The sequence below is a fragment of the Hippopotamus amphibius genome, chromosome 7 (genome assembly GCF_030028045.1).
Source record: "Hippopotamus amphibius kiboko isolate mHipAmp2 chromosome 7, mHipAmp2.hap2, whole genome shotgun sequence".
Classification (NCBI taxonomy): Eukaryota; Metazoa; Chordata; class Mammalia; order Artiodactyla; family Hippopotamidae; genus Hippopotamus; species Hippopotamus amphibius.
Window position 1 is genome coordinate 119,786,691 of NC_080192.1, and position 27,672 is coordinate 119,814,362.

Sequence of the window (27,672 nt, forward strand, 5' to 3'; positions counted from 1 at the left end):
GAATTTGCTGATCTGTTAGGTTCTTTGTAATTATAAATATTTGTGATAATTGTAAATTAAAGAGGGAGCCGAACAAGAGGACATCACGTGAGTGGATATGAATGATGATGTTGATTTTGGATATTGAGGCTCTGGAGGCATGAGTGGAGGGAACACAAGGAAAGAAGGGAATGTCTTATTTGCAAGCAGCCTGCCTGCTAACCTGAAGCTTTTAGTCTTTCAACAATACTTTTCAAAACATTTCATACTTATGTCTAAAATAAAAAATTAAGAGATTAACTGGGTGGCCAGTCCTCTACTTTTCAGAAAGAACTCATGAAGTTCTGAGTGTCCAAGATCACAAAGGAGAATGGTTAATCACAGGGCTGCATCTCGTGATTTCCAGTCCACCGTACTTTTGAACAATGCTGGATTTTAATAGTGTTGGCTTTTGGTATGTGATTTTATATAGAACTGAAAACAAATCTAAAATATGATTGGAAGCAGAAATACTGAACATAATTATTTCTCGAAGAAGGGAACATAAATATTGCCTAGAAGCCAGGAATTACTGAGGGATCTCAGCTTCTCAGATCAAGGACAAACACATTCTTGGCCAAACCAGAGTCATCATGACGGCCACATCAGAGTGTCCTAGGTCGATTCTTAGACGATGTCTTTGGAGACTGACACAACTTAGAATTTACGGTGAGTGAACACGTGTAAGGTGTGTGAACGAGTGTCAAAGTTAATGTACCATATACTGTATGCAGATAGTAGATGGAAGGACGACCTTTACTCTGAACGTTTAAAAAGAAGTGGTTTTCTCCTGAAAACTTGGGGGAGAAACTGAGCCTCTGCCATCCCCACCTGTAGATGTCACTGCAGGGGAAGTCCCATGGAGGCAAGCAGTGTTCCGCTGTGTAGCCTTTCTCAGAGGCGCTGTTGGAGGTGCATGATAGCAGTAATAAGAATTCGAATAATGTTAGTTGTGTTAATAATGGTGGTAGTGCTTACATGGTGTATATTATGTGCCAGGCACTACTTTAAGTCCTTTATATCTGAATTAGTAACTTAATACTCATAACAACACTTCGAGACAAATTTAATTATTTTCATTTTACAGATGAGGAACTGGGTGATTAAGTAACTTGCTTACAGTTCCACTGCTAGGAAGTGGCAGAGCCAGGGTTTAAACCCAGGAAGGCTGCCTTCACAGTTACACTAGGGTTTCTTGTCATATGTCTGGGGGAGAATAGCGAGACCTTTCCGCAGGATGCTCTGGAGAGTTTGAGTTGGCAGTCACTGTGAAAGGGCAGTGTTCATTGTGGGTTAATCTGAACCCGGGGGGTCTAGATGTTTGTGAACCACTGTAATAGTAGCTGTGTTTTCTATTTTATCTTTGCTTAGAGATCGTATTGTCAAAGATTCTCTTTAGGATGAGGCCAAGTCACCCAGGTGCTTTTGGAGTATCAAGAAGTAGGCGGAGTGCTTGCTTCATGGAAGTCTCATCTTCATTTTTTTTTTCTTTTTCTTTAAAAGTTTCCAAGAAGGCTGACAGATATGCTCCTTGGAGAGTACAGTTAACTCTTAATTTCGCTAAGAGTTTCTCCAGCTCATGAGACCTGCAGCACCGAGGTTCTACTCCCCAGAACTCATAGAGGTGCACGTTATGGTAACTCACTTGCCAGTATTTATGATGACAAAAGGGAGGCACGGTGTAATAACCCAGTTCCTCTTTCCCGCCTCCACTGATTTGAAGTTTTAAATCAGGGAAATAGCTTTCAGGTAGCTGCGATATTCTTACCTGAATGAGGACTTATTCACCTATAACAAATTCTTGAACATTTGCAGTTGTATTCTCTCATCCAGAAAATAATCAATTTGCATGAATTGGTTATACCGTGTAATTAAGACTAAGGCTACAATGATTGAGATTATCTGAATTTGAAATTGTTGTTTTCTTTCTCCTTTATTTTGCAGTTCTCCGTGCCATGAAAGAGGATAGTGAAAAAGTTCCAAGTTTGTTAACTGATTATATACTGAAAGGTGAGTTTAAGAATAGTGCGTGCAGTGGTTGGAAAGTTTCGATTAGTCAATAAATGCATCATCTTGCTAAGAGATTAAAAAGTAACTTCCAAATGCACAACTTTTATTTTGCAGGATGAGGATAGATATGTGACTTATTTATGCTTCCAACATTATAAAGTATGGCTATATAAAATTTAATTTTTTATTTGAGCTCCTGGGCTGGAAGTAATTTCTGTAGCTAAATTAGAAACATCAAGGAAGGCAATGGAGGGACTTCCCTGGTGGTCCAGTGGTGAAGACTCCACGCTTTCCCTGCAGGGGGCATGGGTTCAATCCCTGGTCTGGGAACTAAGATCCCACATGTCACACAGTGCAGCAAAAAAAAAAAAAAGAGGAAGGCATTGGAGGAAATGTTATGGTGATACTGCCATAATTATGAGTCTCAGGTGTTGATGCTGGGGAGATTTGAGAAAGGTGGCCTCTGTCATCTTGGGGACAGAGAAGGGTAGAAGGAGAAGGATGGATGAAAGAGGGAACAGTTAGATCAGTTAACGATCCCAAAGGGAATATGAACGGGGCTGGGGTAAGGGACAGGGAGGGGAGGGAGAAAGAGAAAAAGAATGGGCTGTCCTAAGCCAGGGTGGTGAAGAATGAGCCATAAATCTTAGGAGCAAGATCAGGATCTCACAGGATGGGAATAGTGGTGCAGCAAAGGAAGATCGCTTGAGACTTTACTGAGATCACCTACTTTGCTGAAAAAAGAAGAAAATTTGGATGATAGAGGGACTGAAGAACTTACTTAATTATAGGCAAAAATAATACTTTTCAGTGAAATTATTTCCTAAAAAGTAGTTTTTTTAGGTAACAGATTTTCAGAGTATCGTAAAATGATCCAATTTCGAGAGCACTCCTCCTCTGGTCACACTTGTCTTTGGGTTCTCTCTCTTCTCCATCAGGAGTAGCTAGCTGAACGGGAGGTTGGGAAATGTGAAACGTTAGATAACTCAGATGGGACTTTTCTTCAATCATAGCTTCGGAAAGGGGGAACCCCCAGTATAGCCGTGAGTGCAAAGTGAATAGTACATAAGCATCACCTGCAAGGCCTGACTCCGAGCCAGCCATTAGTAGGTTAACGGGAGGGTAGAAAAGACTAAATTGACGTGATTGTTTTTAAAATCAGCTGTGTTTTTCTGATGGCGTGCTTTTTTTTTTTTTCTTATTACATTCTGAATTTTTTGAAAAACAAAAACATAAAAACCCCAAACAACCTGACACCTCTGTTTGCTTTTGTGTTGTGCTAGCATTGGTGTGAAAGCTGGATTGTTCTGAGGTTTGTTCTTTATAGATGGGAATCAGGAATGAGGTGCACATAAAGGACATGTCTTAATTTTCAATAGTGGGTCCCGAGAGCACTGCCATGAGGGCCAGAGATAGAATGAGCTTCCAGAGCATTCTCTAGCTATTTTATTATCAGACTGCATGGGAGAATTTTATGCCCCAGAGAGCAGAATGCTCTGGTGAGGGGTGTGTGTGTAGTCTTCTCCTTTTTTCCCTGAAAACCTGGGACTGTAACTGGGACCCTGCACTGCATGTCATAGGGAGGTAGCACACCTCCAACTCTGCTCCCCGTGCTCGGGCCGCTGGCTCTGGTCTGCGAGCCCAGGTCTAGTTAGACCGTACTTGCCACTGACGAGCTGCTTGTGTGCACGTGTTGTGGTTTTTGTCTTGGCTTTGTACTGTGAGGACTGGGTGGAAAAGAAGCTGGGGTTCAGACTAAAGGGTGACCCTGTCGTCCAAGAAAACGAAGAGGGGAGTGTCACACTCAGAGATTTCACGTGTGTGGGAAGGTGAAGATGGAAGGCAACTTAAGAGCTCTTTTCCACCCACTCTGGAAATCCACAGCCAGTTAGCGATTTCCCTTCCTTGGGGACCAGTAGAACATTTTGCCCAGAAAGGGGTATTGCTCAAAGGAGAACTCTCCTTCCTCTTTCCTGGTGGGACTTTCTCCTTGTTGTTTTGAGTGCTAGTGACTATGGCTTGGCAGCCTTACATATACCACCTTAATTTCAATGTGAAGGTGCGAAGTGAAAGAAGGTAGAAAAGTGGCCTGATATAACCTGGGAAAGATGGGATGGATGCTGTATGGGCTACTTAAGCTTCTCTTTCTCATAGCTGCTTAATTACACCACCGCAGCGTGCTCCCACCCCAGCCCGCAACAGCTGTACCAGAGGCTAGTAGTGTAGCTTTGGCTGCTGCTGTGCGACCCTAGATAGGAAGAAAATCGTGTGCAGACACCTGCATCCTCCTTTGACTTCACCAGGGAGCCGTTTGCGGTGTTCTAAGCCTCGAACAGGGCTAATGTTATGGGTTTATATCTGAGTGGTACCTTAAGAGACATGGCCTTTTGGGATCTCATTTCTGGGCAATTCTAATAAGTGTGTCTTGAGAAAACTTTTCATTGTTGGGTGTAACCTTTTGTACCTTAAAAAAAAAATTGCTACTCTAGGTCCTTGCATTCATGTTTAGTTCCCATTACTTAATGGTGTTTTTTATATACATATAAAATGTATATAAAATGTATATACATAAAAAATGTATATAAGCATATATACATCTTGTGTAAATGTATACAAAATATACATTTCTATTTAAAAGTTTTTGTTTTTGTTTTTTTTCTTCTTCTAGTTCTGTGTCCTACATAGGGCAGCATCACTTCAGGAACAGCTTTATCTTTCGTGGACAACAAGCTAGATTTCCTATAGCATTATTCTGAAAGCTGGCTACCATTACCTTCCTGCTATTGGAAACTCAGGACACTTGTTGAACTTGGGTTTGTGATCAGTATTACTAGATCATGCCTTCGCTAATTCTTTATATTATGAACTGAGAGAACTATGGCACTATTTTGAATTCTAGAGATGGTTTCTTGTTAAATACTAACAATTATGAACTCTTCTCTTTTCCAGTAAGGGGGAGTGATGTTAATTGTATATGTGCAGTTATATTTTTCATTAACTGACAGTATGCCTGTTTGAGTTTTTATTATGGCTTTCTAGATCTAAACTGCACTCACTCAAGAACTAGATGAAAGCATTGAGAGATTTATACTATAGCTATTTTTCAGTGCTGGCAAGAATCAACACTGATTTTGTTATAAGAGAATTGTCAGTATAAATATTACCTACCAGTATTGTCCAGAAAGACTGGAACTTAAATTTGGGGTGTTCTTGGAAGAAGGGAAACCAGAATATGCAGTGTCTTGGCTTAATACTTAGTCAACATAGAAACAGCTGGAGATGACTGATTCTAGAGGTTGCTACCTTTCACCATTGTGCAAATCTTAACCATTAATATGCCATTCACCTTCAGAATCTTGTGTTGTTTTAACTTTAGTTTTCAATGTTTCATTTCACATGTCTGTGAAGAAGTGTCCTTTAAAAGGAGTTTGTATCCTTTAAGGTGCTTAAGAAACTGCTGCAGCATTGCCCATTTGCTGTTACTGTTATATTTTATTCATGCCTGTGTGTTTTTCTAAAGCAGTGATTCTAGAAACAGCTACTCATGGATCCATCACTAGTCATGAAACACTTTTGCCAGTTCCAATCAAGTCAATGCCATTTAATAAATGTTGAAAAAAAAAGGTAATATATGCTTGAGAGCTTTATTTTTTGAGTGGTATTTTAATTTTTCTTCCCTTAGCAGTGCTGGATTCCTCCCCTTCCTGTTTCACACATTGTCCTTCATTACAGTGTGTGAGCTGGTGAAGAGAGGGACTTTTTTTCAGACTGTGCTAAGCTGCTGTGGCATGATGGAAGTTCTGTTCTTTTTCTGGGCCTCTGAGACATTTCCAACAGCCATGGCAGTGCCTTCCCACTGACAACAGGAGTGTAAGCAGAGTCTGTGTAGGACCTGCTACGGGCTCTTACAATCGCACTTAAAGCTCGGCGAGTGTCCAGAGCTTCCCTCTGCTCGGTGACGGGGACGCCAGGATGGCAGTGGCAGCAGCGCGGTCTGGAGGGTGAGGCCAGCGTGGCACTGCGGCGTTATCCAGGGGTGTGTGCAACCTGAGGTGGCTCCTTGTCTTATTCATGTCTTACTTGATAGTGAATGTGTGGAGCTCATTTGTCCCTTGCCCTTGAATTGATGAAGATGCATACTAATACACTAACAATAATTAAATCTGAATTTGTAAAAATTGTCTTATACTGAGGAAACGTCACTTAGGAGGGCATACTAGAGTCAAGAGATGTTTCTTGAAACAACAGTGGTCTGTTTATAGTTCATTCTTAAGTTGATGCATCTGAAGTATATGAAAAAATATGCTGTTATTTCCTATCAAAGTCCCCCTTTTAATGAGGTTTCCCCTGTTTTGCTTGGTAACTTCCTTCTTCTTCTGCAGTGAAACCCTGGGGTTTCCCACCACAGCCCCTCTCCTATACATGATGAATGAGTTTGACACTAATGATGAGGTGGGCGTGTTTCTGATCTGTGACTGACAACAGGTAGGTTTTAAGTTTCCCTCACAGCAGCATCCCTTTGTATACTGGCTGTTCGGGGACACCTTTTTTTTTTTTTTTTAAAAAAAAAAAACAAGGATTGAGAAAGGTTTGCCTTCTGAGAGAAGCACTGGGGCTGTTTGTGACTCTGAAACTGACAACCTTAAAAGGATGCATCATCTTTCTCATCTCAGACAGAGAATCTTTTGGAAAGCAACATTGTGTGATTTAGAGTCAACATGTTTATTTGCTGCCAAGAATCAAGTTGCAGGTAATCCTCTTACAGCTTTGTTTTTTGAAGAAAACAAACTGTAGCACTACAGTGCACTCCAAGTGCCATATATCTATTTTATTCTTTAGGAAATTATATTTTTCTTTTACAGAGCACAACAGGAACCAAAGTAAAAGAGTAATAGATACAGCACTCAGGATAAATCAAATCTTTAAAATAATAATAAAAAAAATTTACACCTCGTCCTATATCCTGTTAGTATTTTCATAATATGGCCATGATTGAAAAAAACAAAAAGCAAGCATTTACAATTTTTTGATAGACTTTTTATGCCAGGAATGGATTAATTGTCAACAAAAACTTATACTAATCAGGCTGATGTAAATCTATTTTGGTAACATATCATTAACAAATTTATTCTGGAGATAAAAATATTGCCCCTTGATAATAAATCTTTTTTTCTTTGATGCAAACAGCTAGAACACCTTTTTCTTTTCCTTTTTTTTTTGATATTCTAAGACAAAAGAAATGGTTAATCTTCAGATTAATAAATTAGGTCATTATAATAATAAATTAATTTTTTTTAAAGTTCAGCAACCTCTGTCCAAGTATTTACAACAATACTTGAAAGTTCCTTTACAAAACAGAACACATTTTCTTTTCACATTAAGCATACTGGGTATCTGTGTCTTTCACAACAAGCATTTTAAAAAGAAAAATCAATGCAACAAATGGGTAATTAGTATAAAAGTGCTAAGAGCTGTTTGAAAAGTTAACACTATAGTATACAGTCAGTTATATCTGAGGCAAACTACAACAAACTTCCAGCTTATTATGGACAATATTCCAGTAGTTGTTTCAAACAGTTGTTTGAAAGGAAAAAAAAAATCCAGGAGCTGATTAGTGATGCAGATAAACTGCCATCAAGGTCTCTGGCCAGTGAGCGAATTGAAAACCAAAAGCAAATCCGAATGAGGATGATTTTAATAAAGGAATACCTTCTCCACAGCAGGTGTGCTGCTGACTGCTCAAGGCGTGTGCACACACTCACACTCACACAACTCACTCACACTCACGTTTCTCTTCCCAATTAAACTGCAGGTAGAATGAGATTTTGTTAATCAAAAATTTAAGTGATCAAAAGCATTGATATGGAATGCCTGTTTGTTTTTGTTCTGGTTAAAATCTCATAAAAATACATTCAACAGGAAAACATAAATTGTATGTGTATAAATATATATGCATATATATATTATATACACACGCACACAAATACTTTTTGTTTTTCTGAAGCATAAGATAGTTACATAAATATTCCTATAATTGCTAAAGTTTAAAGAGGCATAATTTTTTTTTGAGCTTCAACAAAGGTGCTTGAATAATATACAATTAAAATGAAGTAGTTTTCTATTTTGTAGAATCAGTACATAATAAAGAAAAAAAAAATCCCCAGTCTCTTTTTAAAAAAAGTTTCATCTTAAGCTAGAGCTTCAATGAAAACTATGAACAACCAACGATAGAACAGAAGAAAGCAACAACAAACAAGGAAGTATAGCCCCTGGAAACGCCTGGTGTCCTTCACCCTCTCCTCCTTCCTGCCACGCTGCTGTCAGAAAAGCTCCAGTGCTCACATCAAGAAACGACTTGGGTCTTGTTCACTTGCTGACTCTGCTAGGAACTAGCTGATGGGCTTGGAAGAAAAAGAAAGCAGCAAAAAAGTATAACTGTATATATCCTTAATCACCCGCTTTAGAGAAACGTCGCTACCCCATTTCTCTCGCTTCCTCACCACCTACTGCAGCTGTGACTGTATAGAAAAGAAGCGTGTGGCTTTAGGCCTGGGATGGCTATCAAAAGGGTCTGATGTGCTCGTCTCATAGTCTAAGGTGGTTACGGCAGCTGGATCGCAAGGCCTTTTTGCTTTCCTGCTCACTCAGGCCTGAGCTTTGCAGCAACCAGTGCAAGTCTTCCGAGCAACAGGAAAAAACATCCTCTGGGCCACTGGACTGGATTTCCCCCCGAGCCAAGCTGACCAATTTGTCTTCCCAACACCACCCTCCCAACCCATTCTCCCCAACCAAACTCACTGTCCCCGCCCCCAAGTATCTCTACAGCTATATTACAAGCAAATATATCTTAGCAACTTTAAACCTTTGGTTCTAAGACAACACTTGGTCAGTTATCTTGAGGAAGAGTGGGAATGCTTGTTCTGCACACTGCTGTCGACGGAGCCCAGCCCAGGAAGTCCTCAGCGCTGTACATCAAGTCACAATCCAATACAATCCACTAAGCAAGTGCACGAATTCTAGTTTAAGAGCAGATTTAGTCGTCTTTCTGTCTTTCAAAACCTCATTCACGCTGCCTATCTTCACACCGTTTGGTAGAAATTGTCTGCCTGTAGGTGGTTCTGTTTTTGCATGCTGTAGAAGCCACTGAATCTTGCGTCTGGTTCTGCAATTCTCAGCATTCTCTGGGAACCATCCACCTGGACTCGGGTTCCTTTCTTGCAGTCCACAGATACCAGCTGATTATTTAAAGAAGAAGGCTATTTAATGGGAGGAGGAAAAAGAACCACAAAGAATTAGCTGCTTTATGTATCTCAGATCAACAGCTATTTAGTACCTCATTCAAGTAAGAAAACTGTCACAGCACATGGATGGGCAGACCACATGGGTTTACATCCTGTTCTGGCACCAACTATAATTTTTTTTTCGCCGAGCTGCATGGCATGTGGTATCTTAGTTCCCTGACCAGAGATCCAACCTGTGCCCCTGCAGTGGAAAATGTGGAGTCCTAACCCCTGGCCCGCCAGGGAATTCCCGCCAACTGTACTCTTAATGAGGGATACTGACAAACCGTTTAAAGGTGAAATGTCAAATTATGTCAAACAGGGAGGGTATGAAGGAATTGAGGAAATAGTGAAGTGACATCATTATTTTCAAATCCTTGAAGTACAGACTAGTGCTTAAGAGGGTTGAAGGATAAGTGGAAGGTACCAGATAGGCAGATTTTAAGATAAATGGACCATTTTGAATCACTCAGGCTGTAAAGTGAGCATCCCAGGTTGGGCCAGCCTGTCTGTATCCAGCCACACACTGAGCGTTTCTCTCCCCAGCTCTGCAGGTGGGGACTGTGCCTTGTGCAGCCCTGTATCCTGACCCACCACGTGCCCAGCACAGAGGCAATTTGCATATCCGTCGAAAGAAAATCAGAGGCAGGATAACCATCGGACAGGAATTTTACGTGAAAGGGTTATCCGGATGATAAACTGGCTGTTTTCAATTCTTGAGGTTGTATGACTTTTTTCTTTAATAAAAACCAAACTGCAAAAGTTAGAGTTAGTGTTCAAAGGAGTGATGATTTATTTCCCTTAGTGAAAATGAATGATTTCCTACTTTTTAAAATAGGCAGATTGAGGCCCTTTGTATTTGTACTGACAACACACACATATTCTTTCCCCTGCAACATGAACTCTGCCTCTCTCCACCTTGTCTGGTATTATTTCACACAATCTCTTCATCTCTTGCTACCTTTCCCCTTTCTGCCTGCCTTTGACATGTCTCCCTGTCTTTTGGACTTCTGTACATCCTCAGGATCTTTTAGCTCTCCTTAGCCTCTTCTGCATGTTACCTCCCTAACCTGATTTTTTTTCCCCCTCTCCCAGTTCTGAGTTGATAGATGATTGAGAATTACCAAGTGATCAAGTTTTAATTTCTCACATAAACAACAATCACTTAGGAATCAATCCAGGGGTATTTGCTTTTTTGAAAACTTTAAAGTAAATACAGGAAATTGGATCTGTGAAAAGGACAGGATTCATTAACCGATGGCTGATGGAGAATTCATCCAGCGATGGATCTAGCCCTAGGCAAGTAAGTCCTAGATATCTGATCACCACCGCCTGATGTGCATTTGAGGCTATAAAGAGCAAAGTAAACATTTCACTGGCAAATATCAAGCAATCAAGGAAATATAAACATGCAAGCTTTCCTAGTTTGATTGTTTAAGAGGCTGAAACTCTGTCAGTACAATACCTTAGTTGGTGTTCGATACCAGCAAAGCAGTGGTATCCACTGTTTCTTCTGATTGATGAACAGGAATGCTATTATAATAGAGAGGCCTATTATTATGGGAACCACAACTGAGGCAATGGAGTCCAGCGAAGAATCTTCTCCTGAGTGCAGCCTGTTATTATCTCTGTAATCTACCTGGAGGTGACCCACGTCTAGAAGGAAAAAAAGAAATTACAAGCATTTATTACCTAAACCAGAATTTTAAAGGATTATTTTAATTACATTGCAAATAGGGATCAGCAACTTGGTTTTATTGCTTCCCAGTACTTTCAGGCTAAAACATGATTAAAGTCTAATGCGGATCCAAAGAGCTCTTACAAGAGGGCAGAGCTCTTAGGGATGGATATAAAAAAAAAATTAGTGTGAGAAGGTTTAATAATTGGGCAGGATGATGCTGATTCTAGCTAGCCAAGAAAATAAGAAAATTCTTAGGATGACTTTTAAAACAAGTGACTAAAACTAAACTACTGAAAATATTTTGATTGATGTTAACCTTTATGGTCTTCTAAGATTTTGAAGCAGAAACATTAGCTTAGCTCCCTGCTTACTAGCAAACCGGAGAGTAGGGCAAAGTATATGCTTCTACTTAGTAGTGTAATAGATAAGACTAATTAGTAGTGTACTCGTAAAAACCAAGCCAGAATCAAGAGCTTAGTCTTTTGGTTGATATTCTGGTTTACTGAGCTCAAAGCAAAAATGCCTTCTCATAAACTTGTTGAAAACTCACTGGGCCTACTGGATCATTTTCCTGCCTTAGTTAATATATTGTACAAGGGACATTTAATTTTGCTCTTATAAATGATGGTCTTTTTGTTCCTTTAAATTCTCTTTCTTGCAGTAAACACTGTAGACAAAGATAAATTTAAATATATACCAATCAGGAGCACTCTCTGAAAATTTCCTTATTTTTCTTATATTTTGTTTCAAATGAAGCACTGTAGTCAGGATGTCTAAATGCATCAAGGACCACGTTAGTGAAAGATGCAGAACAATACAATCGAAAGGACTTGCTGGACTTCCCTGGTGGCGCAGCGGTTAAGAATCTGCCTGCCAATGCAGGGGACACGGGTTCGATCCTAGGCCAGGAAGATCCCACATGCCAAGGAGCAACTAAGCCCACGCGCCGCAACTACGGAGCCCACTGAAGTCTGTGCGCCTGGAGCCTGTGCTCCACAACAAGAGAAGCCCCCGATCGCCACAACTAGAGAAAGTCTGTGCACAGCAACAAAGACCCTATGCAGCAAAAAAAAAAAAAAAAAGGGGGGGGGGGCTTGCTTTTAAATTGTTCTGGAAACTCAGCTCATGAAGTAGCATAGCTCTGTGATGTTAAGTTTAAGTCAGATTTTTATTAATATGCTTCTGTGTGTATGTGGGGGGATGGGAAGAAGAGACCCTAGTCATCTTAGCCAGTGTAGATGGTAATACTTTATAGGAAGGGGGAAAAAAGGGAACATTTATCAGCATCAAGAAAAATGCCAAAGCGGGGAGTTCCCTGGTGGTCCAGGGATTAGGACTCCGTGCTTTCCCTGCTGAGGGTGCAGGTTTGACCCCTGGTGGGGGAACTAAGATCCCGGAAGCTTCATGGCACGGCCAAAAAAAAAAAAAAGAATACTTTCTAAAGAAAAATGCAAAAGGTAAAAGTCACATTTTATTGATGAATTCAGGTTTCAAAAACACAATGGGGCTTCCTAGGTGGCGCAATGGTTAAGAATCTGCCTGCCAATGCAGAGGTCACGGGTTCGATCCCAGCTCCAGGAAGATCCCACATGCCACGGAGCAACTAAGCCCGTGTGCCAAAAAAAAAAAAAAGCAAAAACACAATGAATAAAGAAAGAATTTTTATCTTCCCACATTCCAAATGATATTGGAAGTGTTTTTTTAGGAATATACATCATATAAGAAGATTGTAAATTAAGGAAAAATCTTGGGAAAAGGAAAATGAAGCTTCAGTTGAGGTCTGTTACAAAATTTAGTCCTTAAATGCTGTTTTGATGCTAAAAGCAGGCCACAAAATTTTAACTTTAAGCTTCCTAGTGGCCAAAGCTACAATGGAAACAAGCATCATCAATAAAATTCACAATGTCTTTAAGATTAAAACCACTCAGTTGCTTAGGAGAAGCAACTGACACAGGAGGGAATTTCTCCTCCGGGTCTTTATAACAGGGGTATTATGTAATGCAGAGTCCTCAACATAATATAATAAATAAGGCTGTTCTTAGGACCAAAGCTCAGCATCCAGGAAAGTATGTGGCACAGAGCAGGCACTAATATTTATTGACTGAATGACTGTAAACATAATGCGAAAGCATCATTCAGTCAGCGGTTATATAAGGAGCCAAAACATGGGTGCAGGAATTTGGCTCTCTGGTCATCTGGCTTGATCCAAGCATAACACTTACAATATCTAGAGTAACAGACCATTAATCTCTCAAGCAATAAATATTGCTTCTTCCAAAAGAAATATAAAAACGGTCTTACAATGATTTTGAAAATGTCCTTGAAGTAGACAGGAGGCAGTATTGAGTCATGGCTAAGAGTAAGCTTACACTATTTTGATCAAGAGGCCTATACTTTTAGAGAGAAGGCAAGACTGACAGGAACGGGGCCTTGCTTTATACCACTTAGCTGCCGAGAGGCAGAAGAACATCTCTAAAAAAAGAAAGCATGGAATAAGCCTGATGAGTGGAAAAATCAACACATTACTAATAAATTGAACTCCTCATGGAGTGAAAACTACCTGGAAGTAGAGGGTAACCTAATGCACAAATGCTTAGTACAGTATCCACAGGGACAAGTGAATCATTTATTATTACTCTGCTTACAAAGTTTATTCACATACATACATTTAAGAGATGGCTTAGAAATTCCAGATACCAAGCTCTTATGACCAGGGACATATTTCTTTCCATCATCACTAAGTCGCTGAGCATGTGGGGCCAGAAAAGAGGCATTTTACCCAGTTACCTGCAGACTTATTTCATCATCCTGGGTTGTTAAATATGTTACAGCCAAGCAGGTCTTTCCTAGAGTGGTTATTTGAACTTACCTGGGCATGTATTTAAAAGGTTACCCAAAAGAAGTTCTGAAAATTAAAAAAAAAAAAAAAAAAGTAAACCATACAAAAGACTAGATATCTCAACCGACTTCGGCACTTACCTCTGGGGAGGTGGATAATGTCGTTTTCACTAGGTGTGGGCCATAGGGGAACCTCCAGGTCAATCTCTCCACGATGATTTGTCTTCTCAATGGGTATATTGGTTGGTTCTGGAACATACATTTCTAAAAGAAGGGGACATTTTTCATAAGAGATGATGGAGGGGCTCCTTGTCGTTGACTTTCGTCTCCTCGATCCAAATGGACAGTGCATTCAATTCAATACAACACAATACAACATGTCCTGGGACATGAAAGATCCAGTTTCTGCACCAACATCATTAACACCAGACAGTCACTAGCGTTTGCAGGGGTGGGAAACGTGTCCTATAACCATGGAAAAGGGGGGAGAAGATTACTCTTCCACCAGGGTCAGATGCTCTGCTCTTCCATGACAAATGCTGTTGGTTCTACAGATTTGTGGAAGCTGATGGGCACCGGCTGAAATGAAAAGGTTTCTTTTACTTTCCATCAGCGAAATTATACTTTAATAACTGCTGCTCTTTAATCCATGAGTGTTGACTCATTTATATGAAATATGTCACAGGAAGTGAAAAAGTTAAAGCATCTTCCATTCTTTATTGATTTCCCCTCTACTCTCTCTCTTCCCCTCAACGGGAATGGGTGTCAGCAAACCTCATGAAGTCTTGATTTAAGTCTTAAAGGTCTGCTGTGTTACTCCCGGAGCCATGGAGAGTGGAAACCGATCTTGAGTAAACATATTTATATTATCTAACCTGATCATACAGACACTTTGGTCAACAAGATACTATAACACGAAGCAAAACTGAGAACAATGATATTTGTTCATCTCAAATAGCAAGATTTTTTTTTTTTTTTTTTAAGCCAAGTTCTAAAGGGACCAGTGAGAAAATCCAAAGCTTTCTTTGGCTCCTACATAAATATTTGTATATCCCCACTTCATCTGGCTAACAATAACTAGCCAAACTTCTAACGAAATAATTCTTAAGAACCTCTATTTTCAAACTATGACAAAGGAAGTCAGTCTCAATCATGTACTTCTTCTTGGCCAGGTCCTGCCATATTATTAACTGATTTTTACAATAAGGTAGCCAAACACTGGCAATGCTAAATACTCACTAATTTTAGTCCAAAATAAAATACATGAAATATGTTATATACAAGTAAAAGAAAATCCTCTCTGCTCAGAGTGATCACTGGCTATCCCAAAGTTACCAGCCTTTCAAGAAGTGAACCTTAAAAAAGATAAATTTGAGAGAAGGGAAAAGTGATAGAGAAGAGAATACGTGCTAAACTTCCACTGTGAGTTCACTGAGTACCTGCCAGGGAAATAAACTCTGAGATGTTAAGTAAATTGCCCAAGATTCTGCACCCAGGAACCAGCAGAGCTGGGCTTCAAATCCAGTTCTGTGATTCCAAAGCCCAGATCTTCCTCTTGCCCCCAAGAAAAGAGTCACTTTGGCTGTTGCTTTCTTACTTAAATTATAAGATCTCAGACATGGCAAGAACTAGACACTCAGAGTTTTGAAAGGTTCAATGGGTCTCTGAAAACTTTAGAATTAAAAAGAGAATTTACTGGAAACATTTTCATTTACACAGGCAGGGGTCTGAGTATAAACTAGTGATTCTAAACTTTTCTATCATATCTGAATCACCCAAGGAGCTTATAAAATGTGCTGATGCCCACAGGTCCTGATTCGATAGGTCTGGGCTAGGTGGTTCCGGGGTGTGTGGGCGGGGATGGTGCTTAGCTTGCCCACTGAGACATCTCGATATACGATATGAATTTCCTGGAGGAATGGGGGAAGAAGACCCCCTTGACATTTACACGACATCTTTCAGTGCCATGGGGCCCCAACCCCCTACCCTGCCTGGTCCAGTGCACAGCCTTGAGCTTTCCTATCACAACAGGGGCTGACCTACTGCTGCCTTCTGAGGCCTCGGGAGAAAAGGCTAATGTGAGACCCATGCCAAAAACCTGTGAATGTCAGCAGCTAAGTAGTAAAGACCTCTGCAGAGAACCCCAGGGCTGGGATCAATTCAGTTCAGCTCAGGGTCTTTCCTGCGTGAGAGCATCAGGGAAGCAGCTTTGAAATTCTTGTGCCTCCTACCTGCCCACAGGTAAATTTCAGTGAAACCCCACAAACAACACAGACTGGACGGTGTGAGTTCTTTCCCCACCAGTGCTTAGAAAGGCTGTCCTTGGCAACAGCGGGGAAAGTTGGAAGGATCTGCTTAGGATGGAGAAGGATGTTTCACTCAGTGATTACTTAATCACCACTGTTCAGCAAATACTTCCCAAGTACTTCCTACGTGGCAGGCACTGGCCTAAGTTCAGGGGATACAGCTGTGAGCAAGACCAGTCCTGCCCTCATGGGCCTCTCGTGATGAGTTACTTCTTATCATCTGGCAGCTCACGGCCTGTCCTCTGGATCCGTCTGCTCCACTAAACTCAGTTTGGCTCTGATTAAAATCCATCCACGCCTCCTTCTTTATCATAAAATACTCAAAGCTCCAGTTCAGAGCCCTCAGGTCTAAGGGGAGAGGGTCATTTCCCTTTAATGTGAACTTAAGAGGGAAGCTGCCTCTGAGCAGTTTTGCCAAAAAGCATAAATCTTTCAGCAAAAAACTGCTTGGAGAAACAGAAGTGTGGGTGCTGTTGTGTTTCCATGCCTAGACCCAGACCTCCCATGGCCAGAGTCTGCATTCAACCTCAACTCTAAAATAGAACCCTTCCAGCATTTACTGCAAGAGCCCTTTATAAAGCTGCTGGCATTGTGGATGACAGGGCCGGGGTGACACAAAATTTCATCACAGGCATTGGGTCATGATTAAGGATTACAAATGGAGTCAGATTTGACCTGAACTTCAAAGAAACCTAAGACAACTTACTGGGGATATATTTTACATTCAGAGGCATCTGGCTCATTATAGGAGCCACCCTCCTTAAAATGTCCTTTTCTGGAATATGGGGCAGGATGCTTGGGGCCTGCAGGGTGAGGACACCACTTTTTGGGAGGACACCACAGGACTGGGACTCCCGGGTCTTCTGCTAACTAGACACATGGCTTTGGATAATTCACTTAACTCTTCTGACCCTCAGTTTCCTATAAAATGGGACAAGTACTAAGCAGTGAACCAGTTCACAGGTCTGGTACTCATATCCAAAAATGGCGGTGGGAGAAAGTGCTTTCTAAGGGTGAGGCTATTCAGAATGTTAGTGGATGTGCCTAGGGCACAAAGCCAAGTAGCCTGAGCCACGTAGGTGAGAAGTGGCAACCGGAAACTTCACAGCGAGCCCACGAGAAAACAGGACAGGAATCCAGGCTTCCTGGCGGGCCACACTTAATCAAATGTAAAGTGGCAGAGCTCGACTGACTGCAAAATTTGCTGAGATAAGATGGAGAAATGACTCATTGATAATACATCAGAAGCAGAAAGGGGAGTTAACAGCAATTAGATTCCAATCCAACAGTAAATGCTGACAGAGAGGTCACTGGAGAAATCTCTAGTAACGAGCAAGGATGTTAGTGAAACCTGCACTCTCTCCTCCATTAAACTCGCAACCGAGGAGAGTGGATCTTTCCCTCTGTTCCTGCCGCCATCACCTGAGGTTGGGTCCTTATCATCACATACCTGGAATGTCTACAATGCACGTCACAGCTGCCCTGGCCTCTGGTCTCTCCCTGCTTCAGTCCCTCCTACAGATCGTCTAGTTAGCTTCCCCAAAGCACCTCCATGATCTTGTTTTTCATCTGCTCAAAAATGAGCCTCGGGGTTGGGGGGGCGGGGGGCGAAGGGGAAGCTGGGACAAAGTGAGAGAGCAGCACAGACATAGATACACTACCAACTGTAAAATAGATAGCTAGTGGGAAGTTGCTGTATAACAAAGGGAGATCAACTCGATGATGGGTGATGCCTCAGAGGGCCAGGACAGGGAAGGTGGGAGGTAGTCACCAGAGGGAGGGGTTATGGGGATATATGTATAAATACAGCTGATTCACTTTGGTGTACCTCAAAAGCTGGTACAAGAGTGTAAAGCAATTAGATTCCAATAAAGAGCTTAAAAAAAAAAATGAGCCTCCCCACAAAGGACAAAATCTACCTCCCCATTTGACAATTAGGCCCTAAAATCTTGACCAAAGTCATCTTGTCTATCCTTATCTCCTGCTACTAGAACTCCCTATTCCAGGGGCAATTGGCCTTGACCATTCCATCTCAGATGGTCTTTGCTCAGATTACCCTTTCATTCCAATGAAAAGAACCCACCTGTCCTTCAAGGTCTAGCTCAATTCTTACTCAGTGAAAGCCTCCAAGACCCCTCTACTCCACAGGAAAATCCTATCTGTGAACTCAGCACTCATGCGCTGTAGCTGAGTTGTGTAATGGTTGTCTCCAATTCACCCCCTCCCCTTCTCTCTAGAAACTACTCTACGTAGACTTTGCTGCCACCACTGTAAGGAAATGGCTCTTGTCAAGAGACGACTAGGACAACGCTAAATGCACAACAGTCAGTCCCTGCTTCACACCTGATGTCATCCAACAGCACTTCCCCTACCCCTTCTCCATGTGGCTCCAAGGTCACAGCTCTCAGTTTCTTCCCATGCAGCAGTGGCTCGTTCTCTGTTTCCTCTGCTAATCCCTCCCCACCTGCCCAGATCCCAGAGTTGGAGTTCCTGGGGTCAGTTCCAGGCTCCCTTTTCTTCTCTATCTCCACTCACTCCTTGGGCGACCTCGTCTGGTCTCAAGGGTTAAAAACCACCTGTGGCTGACAACGTTCAAGTTTATAGATCCATTTCCCATCTCTCTTCCAGATCAGATAGATATTCACTTAGTCATTATCTCCACTTAGATGTCCTATGGAGATTTCAAACTAAAAACACACCAAACCAAACTGACTTTACACCAGAGCTGCAACTCCATGTTTTAGTCAAAAACACAGTTGTCCTTGGTGTGCCTCTTCCTCTCACTCCTGACATCACATTCAAATCCACATTCTACCCTCTCACTACAATCAGAACCCAACCATTTCTCCCACCTCCACAGCTACTGCCCTGGTCCAAGCCACACTCAGCCCTCACCTGGATCACTGGTCTCTTTACTTCCACTCCTGCAAGTCACGTCCCATCACTCCTCTGCTCAAAACCCTCTGGAGTTCCTATCTCACCAATAAAATTCTGAAATCGCTCATGAGATCTCACGTTCTGGCTCACAGCTACCTCTCCACTTTCCTCCAGTTACCCTCCCTGTTCACGAGGTCCCATCCACACAGCTTCCCTGCTTCTCTTTGAATGTCCATGGTGTGTTCCCACCCCCTGGGCTTTTGTCCTACCTATATGCAGAGGTTCTGCCTCTACCCCACGATTCCTGCCATTCTTCTGGGTCCCTTTATAAAGGTCATCTGATCAGTGAGGCACTCCCAGATCATCAAAACATCCTGTCCCCTCATCTGCCCAGCCCCCTCCTCCCCCACCCTGGTCTCACTGTGTGCTTCTCCGTGGCCCCATGTCCTCATCTTGTGCGCTACTGACTCTTTACTTATGTGCCACCTGTCTTTCCGTACAAAAACATCAGCTCCATGTGGACAGGGCCTTGTCGGATTCACCGTTGTCTCCCCAGGGCCTCAGACAGTGCTTGAAATGAATCTTGGTTGAATCAACAGATCAAGTTTCACCATTTACATTATTGAAAGCACACTACTAGGAAAACTGGAATGAAACTTGTGAAACAGGTGAAATGTAATAGATAAAGCAACTCCAATGAGAAATACATGTTTTTCCTCATTCTTCTCGTGCAAAACACTTAAGGATTTTGTCTTTCCTTGTGTGCACACCAAGTGATACGACATCACGGATGTGAACTTCTGACTCTCAGTTTACACCTTAAACAAGGCCAAGGAGACTAAACTATGAAAAGTACCCAATGAGAGATCTGAAAAGGGCTCAGCGTCCTAACCTGGCAGAATATCCCATCCTTTTGAGGGGATAAATGGACATTTTTAGAAGTGCCCTATTCGGGTTAGCTTGCACAACCTCTAAACAAAAGGCAAATATATGCAGAGCTCAATGAAACTCTTTGGATATAACTGACTCCCCCATTTTACAAGTGCACAGTGTAGATGCCTACGTTGCTGTAACTCCTGGCCCACTGTACCGCACAGAGCAAGAGTCTCTAATACAATGCTACCAGAAAACACAGAACCGAGGTGAAGGTGGAGAGGCTCTCGCTCGCTCAGGACCTCCCTGGGCTCCTAGAGTGAACCCTCCCTTCGGTCTGTGTGGTCTGGACTGCCTGTGAAGTCTGTGTATTCAGGGCTTTAGACCTGGAACACTGCCCAGAGGCTGTCCTGCTGAGGGCTCAGGTCTTGCGTTGCTGGGACGAGGGGCAGAAAACAAAGGAGCTGTTTTGGCAGGAGACACAGACACGGAAACCAGGAGAAGGCCTGGGGGAGGATCTGGGCAGCTGTGGGGGCCTTAGGTTTGAAACTGGGAGGTGGATTACTGAGCTGACATGAAGGGTGGAATGTGGGGACAGACACAGACGTGTGATTCTGCAATAGCCAGCTGGGGGCATGCTCTGTGATTCCGGTCTAGGTGGGAGGAGATGGAAAGTTCATGGGAGGGCTGGGGAGAAGGCTGCATGGGGTGGCCTGGGTACTGCCAGAACTGATGAACTGAAGAAAGACTGGACCAGAGTTGTATTCTTTAAACGCAGCTCTTCTATTTTGCTTCTAACAGATAGTCACCTTGCAACGGCTGTTAAGTGTACTCCCTGCTCTGTCTGGTCATGGACCTTTTCCACTATGCTCAGCCAATCCTGCAGTAAAACTGTGCTACTCGGATATGGAAGGTGTCATTCACAGGTCTGTTACACCCCTAAGGCCTGCCACTGACGTTTAGAGAATGCAAATAGAAGAACCAGAGCAATTCTGGCATGGAACCAAAACTCAGGCACTCACCTGGATGGTCACAGTCTCTCAAGTTACCCGCCATGTCTCTGGGCCGCAGAAACGGAGGGCTGGGTGGGGGAGGCTCTGAGTCTGCTCTAGTTTCCTCTTAAATCAACAGCACAGATTGGGAGGCAGCAGGGCAGTGGCTTAGATACCTGGGCACATTGGGCAGCAGCTTCCTTCCACGTTGATGGGCTCGACGCAGGGCAGCGGCGGGCAGCTGACGGTCGAGCAGAGGGTCTGGCCCTGCAGGCAGTAGCAGTGCGTGCAGCTGTCGATGTCCCAGCGCTCCTCATCGGCGTAGGCCTTCCCGCTGAAGTGGCACACCACCTTCTTTGGGATTGTGTCCTCTAGTGAAAAAAAACGGCGCACGGTGGAGTTACTCCATGTGACAATAACAATTTCTCATCACACATCACACATGAGACATGAAGGAGAACAGCTCTGCACAATCACAACATGCTCCAGGACACCCAGAACTGGGTGACACTTCCACTTCCCCAGCCCCTACTGCTACCTTCCCCTGCTCATCAGCGGCCTCGGAACTCTCATTTTGTGGCCTGAACCTGGTCAAGGGCCACTGAGGCTGGCACAGGGCGGTAACTATAACAAGCAGCTGGGAACAATACCTGTTGGCCAAGAGTCATTAGACTGCCATCGCAAAATATACAAGCTATCATTGTATGGCTGTTGAACATACCATATGAAAAAACTAAAACTGAAATACAAATAGGTAGAGAGACAGGTTCAGAGGTTTTCTTCCCATCTGGAAAGAAAGAAAAGGTCCAGCTGAGTATACTTACAGAAACAATCCAAGATATTCCCATCTCTAGTTAGTTAATCTCTGTATAACTGATGCGGGGGAATGGTAAGGAATGACAATGGCCTGTCGCAGGGAACCGGCAGGCTTCCTGAGCTCTCCCAGAGGGGACTCAGCATTGGGAAAACCATTTCCTTCATTCTTCAGGGATGCTGGATGGACTTCCCTCTCACCAACCAGGACATTCCTACTTTAAAAACCACCTCATTTCATTTCGATCATTTTTTTCCAGCAAACCATGTTTTTTGAGAATGATATATTTTTAAGAGCTATTTTTATGTATAAGAATTTGCAGCTTAACACATTCTGCTTGTCTTTTTTCTCCGTTCTTCCCTGCCATCCTCATATCCTCCCTCCCCCAACCTTTTCCTTGAAAGTTCCTTTCTCTTTGATTCAACACCTTCTCCTGCTTTATCAGAACCTACTAGTGGTCACATTCCCTCTGGAGCTCAGAGTGAAGCCCAGTGACCAGCAAAGCAGAGACAGGGTCAATCAATGGAGAAACACAGGATGTGGAGGTGGGGCAGCCCCTCCCTGTCACTGGCCAGGCTGATAACTGGATGAGTCCTACTAAGCTGGGGAGATTTTATGCTCAGATTCTATGGTCAGCTCCACTCACCACTGATCACTAGTAAATGAAAAACTATAAAGGCATCTGGAAGGGAAGGTCCTTAGAAGTGGTGCCCGGGGCTCAGGTTCTCCCTGGCAGGCACCTGGGAAGCTCTGACAGGGGCAGAGTTCACTGCCCAGGCACAAAGGACAGAACCCACAATGCCTAGGGGGCAATGAGGAACATCTATGTGCAGGGCGTCAGGATCCCATCCAAGTGCTTCTGGGCAGCTGGAACCGCTCTTCGTGAAGACCTAGCACGAAGCTTCCCATTGAGCTTTTCCAGACGAGGGTCACAGGCAGAAATATTTGTCTTTGGAATCCACATTCTCTTCTTACAATCATTCAAGCATATGTCCCTGACTAAATGGCACTAATAATGTCCTATGACTCTAAGATTTTGTGTTTCCAAAGATGTAAGTCTTGGTCCATCGTGGAGTGTTGTAAGTTAGCACGGAAAGGAATCTATGTCAACAGTTAAAATGCATAATCTCTCTGTTTCCCAATGCTTTTTCATTATTTTTCTCATTACTGTCGCCTGAGGTTCAGCAAGGGAAGTTGAGCAATCACAGGAAGTTCCAGTTGTAGCAGAAATACTTTTCCAATATCTATTTAAAAACGTACTTCAAGGCCTCACCTGCACCCCCCCCCTCCTGGCAGCCCCAGGGCGGGGCTAGGCTGGGGCTCACCCCCTTCCCCAGCTATTTTATGTCTGTAATTAAATATGTTAAAATAAAGTCATTATTGTAAGTCAAAAAAAAAAAAAAAAAAAAAAAAAACGTACTTCAGTGTATTTGTGAGTGCTCCACAGAAAGGGTTCTGGTGCACTGCCTGTAAGCTTAAAAACTCATTTGGAGGCTTTCACACCAAACTCATGGTAGAAGTTTTTGCTAATCTGAAATCCTTAGAAGGGGTGACTTCATTAAGATACCCAAAATGTACATGTCAAATGGCTGAGTAGAATCACTTAATTCAAGTAATATAATGACCTCGAGCCAACACTTCATTGAGGACACTAGACTTGCCATCAAATCCAGAGTCTATTATGCAGAGAATTCTTTATGAAGGGAAGCATTTCTTCATAAAACAATATTACTGATTATATTTTACATAAACCTTGTAACAGCTCACATGATGGACCAACGTTACTGCATAAAATTTGAGTAATGTATCACTGGGCAAGGACCTTAGAGGAGAAGGTTACATTCCTCACCCCATCTTGTCCATCACTTTCTACTCTGCTTTTCCTCCTAGAGGCATTTTGCCAGTTCTCTTCTCAGAGAAGAGGAGGAAGGGAACAAGGAAGAGGCATAGAAAGGATGAGGACTTCATAATAAAAGAAATTGAAGTCCAGGCCAAGCACTGGTCTGTATTTTCTTAAGATCTAGGCTAAAACACGCGTTGTATCATGAGATACTTAATCAATGCTAGTATTTGTGAGGTTAAAATTATTTATAAAATTAAGGTATTAAAAAGGGTAATTAGGTGTTAAACATTATAAAGACATTCGTTCATTTATTCTACACACGTTTATCACCAACGGGAAAAAAGGCAGGACCAGGACCCTGACCCAGAGGACTGAGCAGAAATGGTGTAGACAGGCACCAGGACGCCTCACCAGATACCACGCAGCAGCCACTGTGCTGTGAATTCAACGTGGAGTTGGACAGCACAACACGGAGGGCAAAGCAACTAACTCTGCCTGGGGGGAACTGGGAGAGGCTTTGCCCAGAATTTGATGCTTTATTTTTATTTTGAGAAATGAGTAGGGAGATAAAGAAGCTGGAGGAAAGGACACTGCAAACAGACAGTGGTGTGTCTGAACCGCCTGCCAGGTTGGAAGGACAGTGAGAGGTGTCAGGGGCTGCATGCAAGATGGCTGGAGATGAACCTGGGATCAGATCGTAAAGGGCCTTGAAGAACAATGACAGATTTAGAGCCTTCCTGCAGTGGAGGGGATGGGCCTTATTAGCCTTGTTTTCAAGAAGAGAACTGTGGAATATGACAACATGGAAGACTAAATGGAGTTAGAAAGATGGGGATGCTGTTCACAGGGTTGTGATATGGGCCTGGAGTAACGCAGAGGTGACGGAGGTGGAAAGGCAAGGCTAGGCTTGAGAGCTCTGAGAAAGAGCCGTCAGGATATGGACGGTAAGGGGCACGGAGGTATGAAGGACGACCCTGTTTCTTTTAATGGGCGGTGATGCAGAGGTAATTCCAACGTATGAGTCATGTTCCCGCTTTAAAGAAATAAACAGCTGGTGAGCCTGTCAAGGACCTGGTCAAGCCTTATCAAACCGGATATTCCAGTGGGTCAATCAGAGCCGCAGTGGTTGACCTTCAAACTCTTAGCCTTTCTGTGTGAACACGACCATGAAGCTGCCTCTAGGGGAGAACTGACTGGGGGCTCAACAAGGTAAAAAGGAACACATTTTAGTCATCAGTGGTGACGGTGTGGGGTAACAGGCAAAACCGGCAGTATGCTTCATGTATCTCTAAAAACCTTATACTTCCTTGATCCAACAATTCTATTTCTAGTCAGCTATCCCAAGGAAATAATCAGAAAAGGCCTAAAATAAGTTGTTTATGTAGATGTTCATCACAATATTATTTACAATAGCAAGAAACTGGGGAAAAAACCTGCGTCCGACAATTTGGGAATATTTAAATGACCCGACACAATCACATGAGAGACTACTGTGCAGCTGTTAAAATGCATCATGTGTAGTATAAGCTCAACCACGTAAAGAGGAAAATTTAAAACTCTAGAAAGAAATGAAAATGTTAACAGTCACTGTTAGACTCGAGGGTGTATTTTTCTTTTTTTTTTTTTTGCAATGAATATGAGTTACTCTTGATACATGAGGCAAAAATATTAACATGGTTATCTCAAGCAGACATGTGCACACATCACCAACCTCCTCGCATCGCCAACACACACACGGATAGCTTAGTCTGAGCCTGGTTCTAAAGAACCTGGTCACGCAGTAACGGTGCTTTCCGAAAGCTACTGACCCACTTCGAAGAATTTCGATGGCCTGCAAGAAAATTAAACCATGGAAGACGTGCCAGAGATCAAATGCTGAGCTACAGCATAACTCAGCGTCTGTGTAACTACTCATTCAGTAACTGTATGAGATCACTGTCCAAGAGTATTTATGAAATGATAAAAGAGGGAGAGCAACTACTCTGGATGTCTTGGAAGCAAGGGGCTGAGCCAAGAACTTCGACTACATATGAGACGAAAACTAAAGTTTCTCATTTGATTTTGTTACAAAAATAAATCTTTTTCTGAATTCAATGAAGATTAGGAGTTCAAAGTAGCAATACGAGGATAAGAAAACAGTGAAACCCATTAAACGGGAAGCCGCACAAAGCCGCACACAGACGCTGCAGCAGGTTCACCGCACAGTCGCTGAGGTGGAGTGAGATCAGGCAGAGGGCTGACTACCATGGACCCCATTTCCATGTGCGTCTACCAGTTTATCTCTATTCCATTCAAACTCTCCTCATCAGATTACCTTGGAAACATCTCAACTTCAGTTCATTTTCAATGGAATTAACTCTGACTTGAGATCAGGAAGCTATCTTATTAGGTTTAAACAACTGGCAGCTGGGGAGGGGTGGGTAGAGCACAGAAGGCAGATGCCAATCAATCACTGGTTGAAAGAATGCATCTCTCCGTGGAGGTGGCAGAGAGTGAAAAGGGGACCAGTGGCTCCAAAAAGACCTTGCGAAGGGACCTGACTGTAGGAATGAGGTATCTCAAGGTTTGCCCAGAAGTCTAAAGCCAGCGTTTAGGCTCATGCGCAGAGCTGCGCTGGGCCGCAGCAAGCGCTAAAGATTGGCACGATCAGCCCCCTCGGAGCTCATCTCCTTACAGACCAGAGTTCAGAGGAGGCAGGTGGTACCGACAAAAGAGATGGTTCTGAAAGAAGGATCCAGGGCCAAGCACTGAAGAAGAGAACCTGCATCTTCTGAGCATCCTTGGTACCCAGGCGCTGTGCTCAAGAGCCTCTTGTGGTTCAGCCTCACAACAACTCTCTGAGGTAGGGCTGTGCATCCTACTCTTGGGGAAACTGAGGTTCAGCGAGGGGAAGGAACCTTAACCAAGCCAGCAGGCGGTGGAGCCGGCACCTATTCCTGGCTCCGTCTGACTGCAAAGCCCACATTCTTTGCCTTGAGCTCTACCTAACAGCTCCCTTTCTTACCCTCCCAGGAACACACAGAGCCCTCCTCATGTGGCCTCAATTGTGCCTGGGCCTCTCTGGAACACTGGACAACTTTTTGGCTATCCAGCTTTTTCAGGTGGAGGCCAAGCTGAATCCAGTGTGCTGACCGGGGAGGAGCCACCATTAGCACTGGATGTTTTATGTCAGGACCGGCTGGTTTGAGGACCAGGACTTCAATCCCCGACAAGCCCCATTTCAGAGTTGGCCACAGAGAGAGGCTTGCCCCTGCTGCTTTGCGGGGGGTGGTTTTCTGTGATATCTCTACATCTGATCAGCCTGAGTCACGATATCAATATATTTCTTAACAGGGAAGTTTGTTTCTTCAAACATGCTTTAAAACAAAGCCACATTTAAGACATGGGTTGGTCACCACTCTGTGGAATTTTCGTGTGAAATAGATGAGGGCTCTTGTTTTTTAAAGCCTTGACTAATTTTTTCCAGGGTGGCTGCTATGTGGCCCAGATTAGACTAGATTAGATTTTAATTACTTAGATCCTAGTTAATGAGGCTTTATAGAAACATCTTTTCTTTTGACCAAATTTCATCTGAAAAGCCAATGATCTAAACAGAGGCCTGAAAGTATGCTGTGAATTTCAGTTAACTGATGGATCCCAGAGCCTCTATTTCTTTTTTTTTTTTAACTAAAGTATAGTTGATTTACAATGTTGTACCAATCTCTGCTGTGCAGCAAAGTGACTCAGTTTTACACACAGATACATAAAATATCCTTATCCATTACGGTTTGTCCCAGGAAATGGATATAGTTCCCTGTGCTATACAGCAGGACCTTGTTGTTTATCCACTTTATCCATTTTAAATGTAACAGTTTGTTGTTCATCCATTTTATCCATTTTAAACATAACAGTTTGCATCTACTAATACCAAATTCCCTCTCCCTCTTCCCCTCCCAGCCTGGCAACCACAAGTCTGAGCTCCACGTCTGTGAGTCCGTTTCTGTTTTGTAGACTGGTTCACCTGTGCCGTGTTTTAGATTCCACGCAGAGCTGATATGTGGTGCCTGTCTCTCTCCGCCTGACTGGCCTCTCTTACTATGATAGTCGCCAGCTGTATCCATGTTGCTGCAAATGCCGGTGCCCCTATTTCTCACAAGCTCA

General features: G+C 42.9%; 2 protein-coding genes across 6 annotated transcripts in view; one reads left to right on the forward strand and one right to left on the reverse strand.

The window, feature by feature from the left end:
* Positions 1-5,656, forward strand: part of FEZ2 (fasciculation and elongation protein zeta 2) — a 42,160-nt gene extending 36,504 nt beyond the window's left edge. For both annotated transcript variants that reach the window (XM_057740814.1, XM_057740816.1), the window contains 2 exons: positions 1,963-2,028; positions 4,697-5,656. In XM_057740814.1, coding sequence (XP_057596797.1) covers positions 1,963-2,028; positions 4,697-4,713 — 83 coding nt within the window. In that variant the 3' untranslated portion in view covers positions 4,714-5,656. The remainder of the gene's footprint in view (positions 1-1,962; positions 2,029-4,696) is intronic.
* A 1,179-nt stretch (positions 5,657-6,835) lies between these two features.
* CRIM1 (cysteine rich transmembrane BMP regulator 1) overlaps positions 6,836-27,672 on the reverse strand; it is a 198,984-nt gene continuing 178,147 nt past the window's right edge. For all 4 annotated transcript variants that reach the window (XM_057740812.1, XM_057740813.1, XM_057740811.1 and 1 more), the window contains 4 exons: positions 21,052-21,246; positions 13,969-14,091; positions 10,774-10,964; positions 6,836-9,284 (listed from right to left, as the gene is read on the reverse strand). In XM_057740812.1, the coding sequence (XP_057596795.1) occupies positions 9,108-9,284; positions 10,774-10,964; positions 13,969-14,091; positions 21,052-21,246 (686 nt within the window). In that variant the 3' untranslated portion in view covers positions 6,836-9,107. The remainder of the gene's footprint in view (positions 9,285-10,773; positions 10,965-13,968; positions 14,092-21,051; positions 21,247-27,672) is intronic.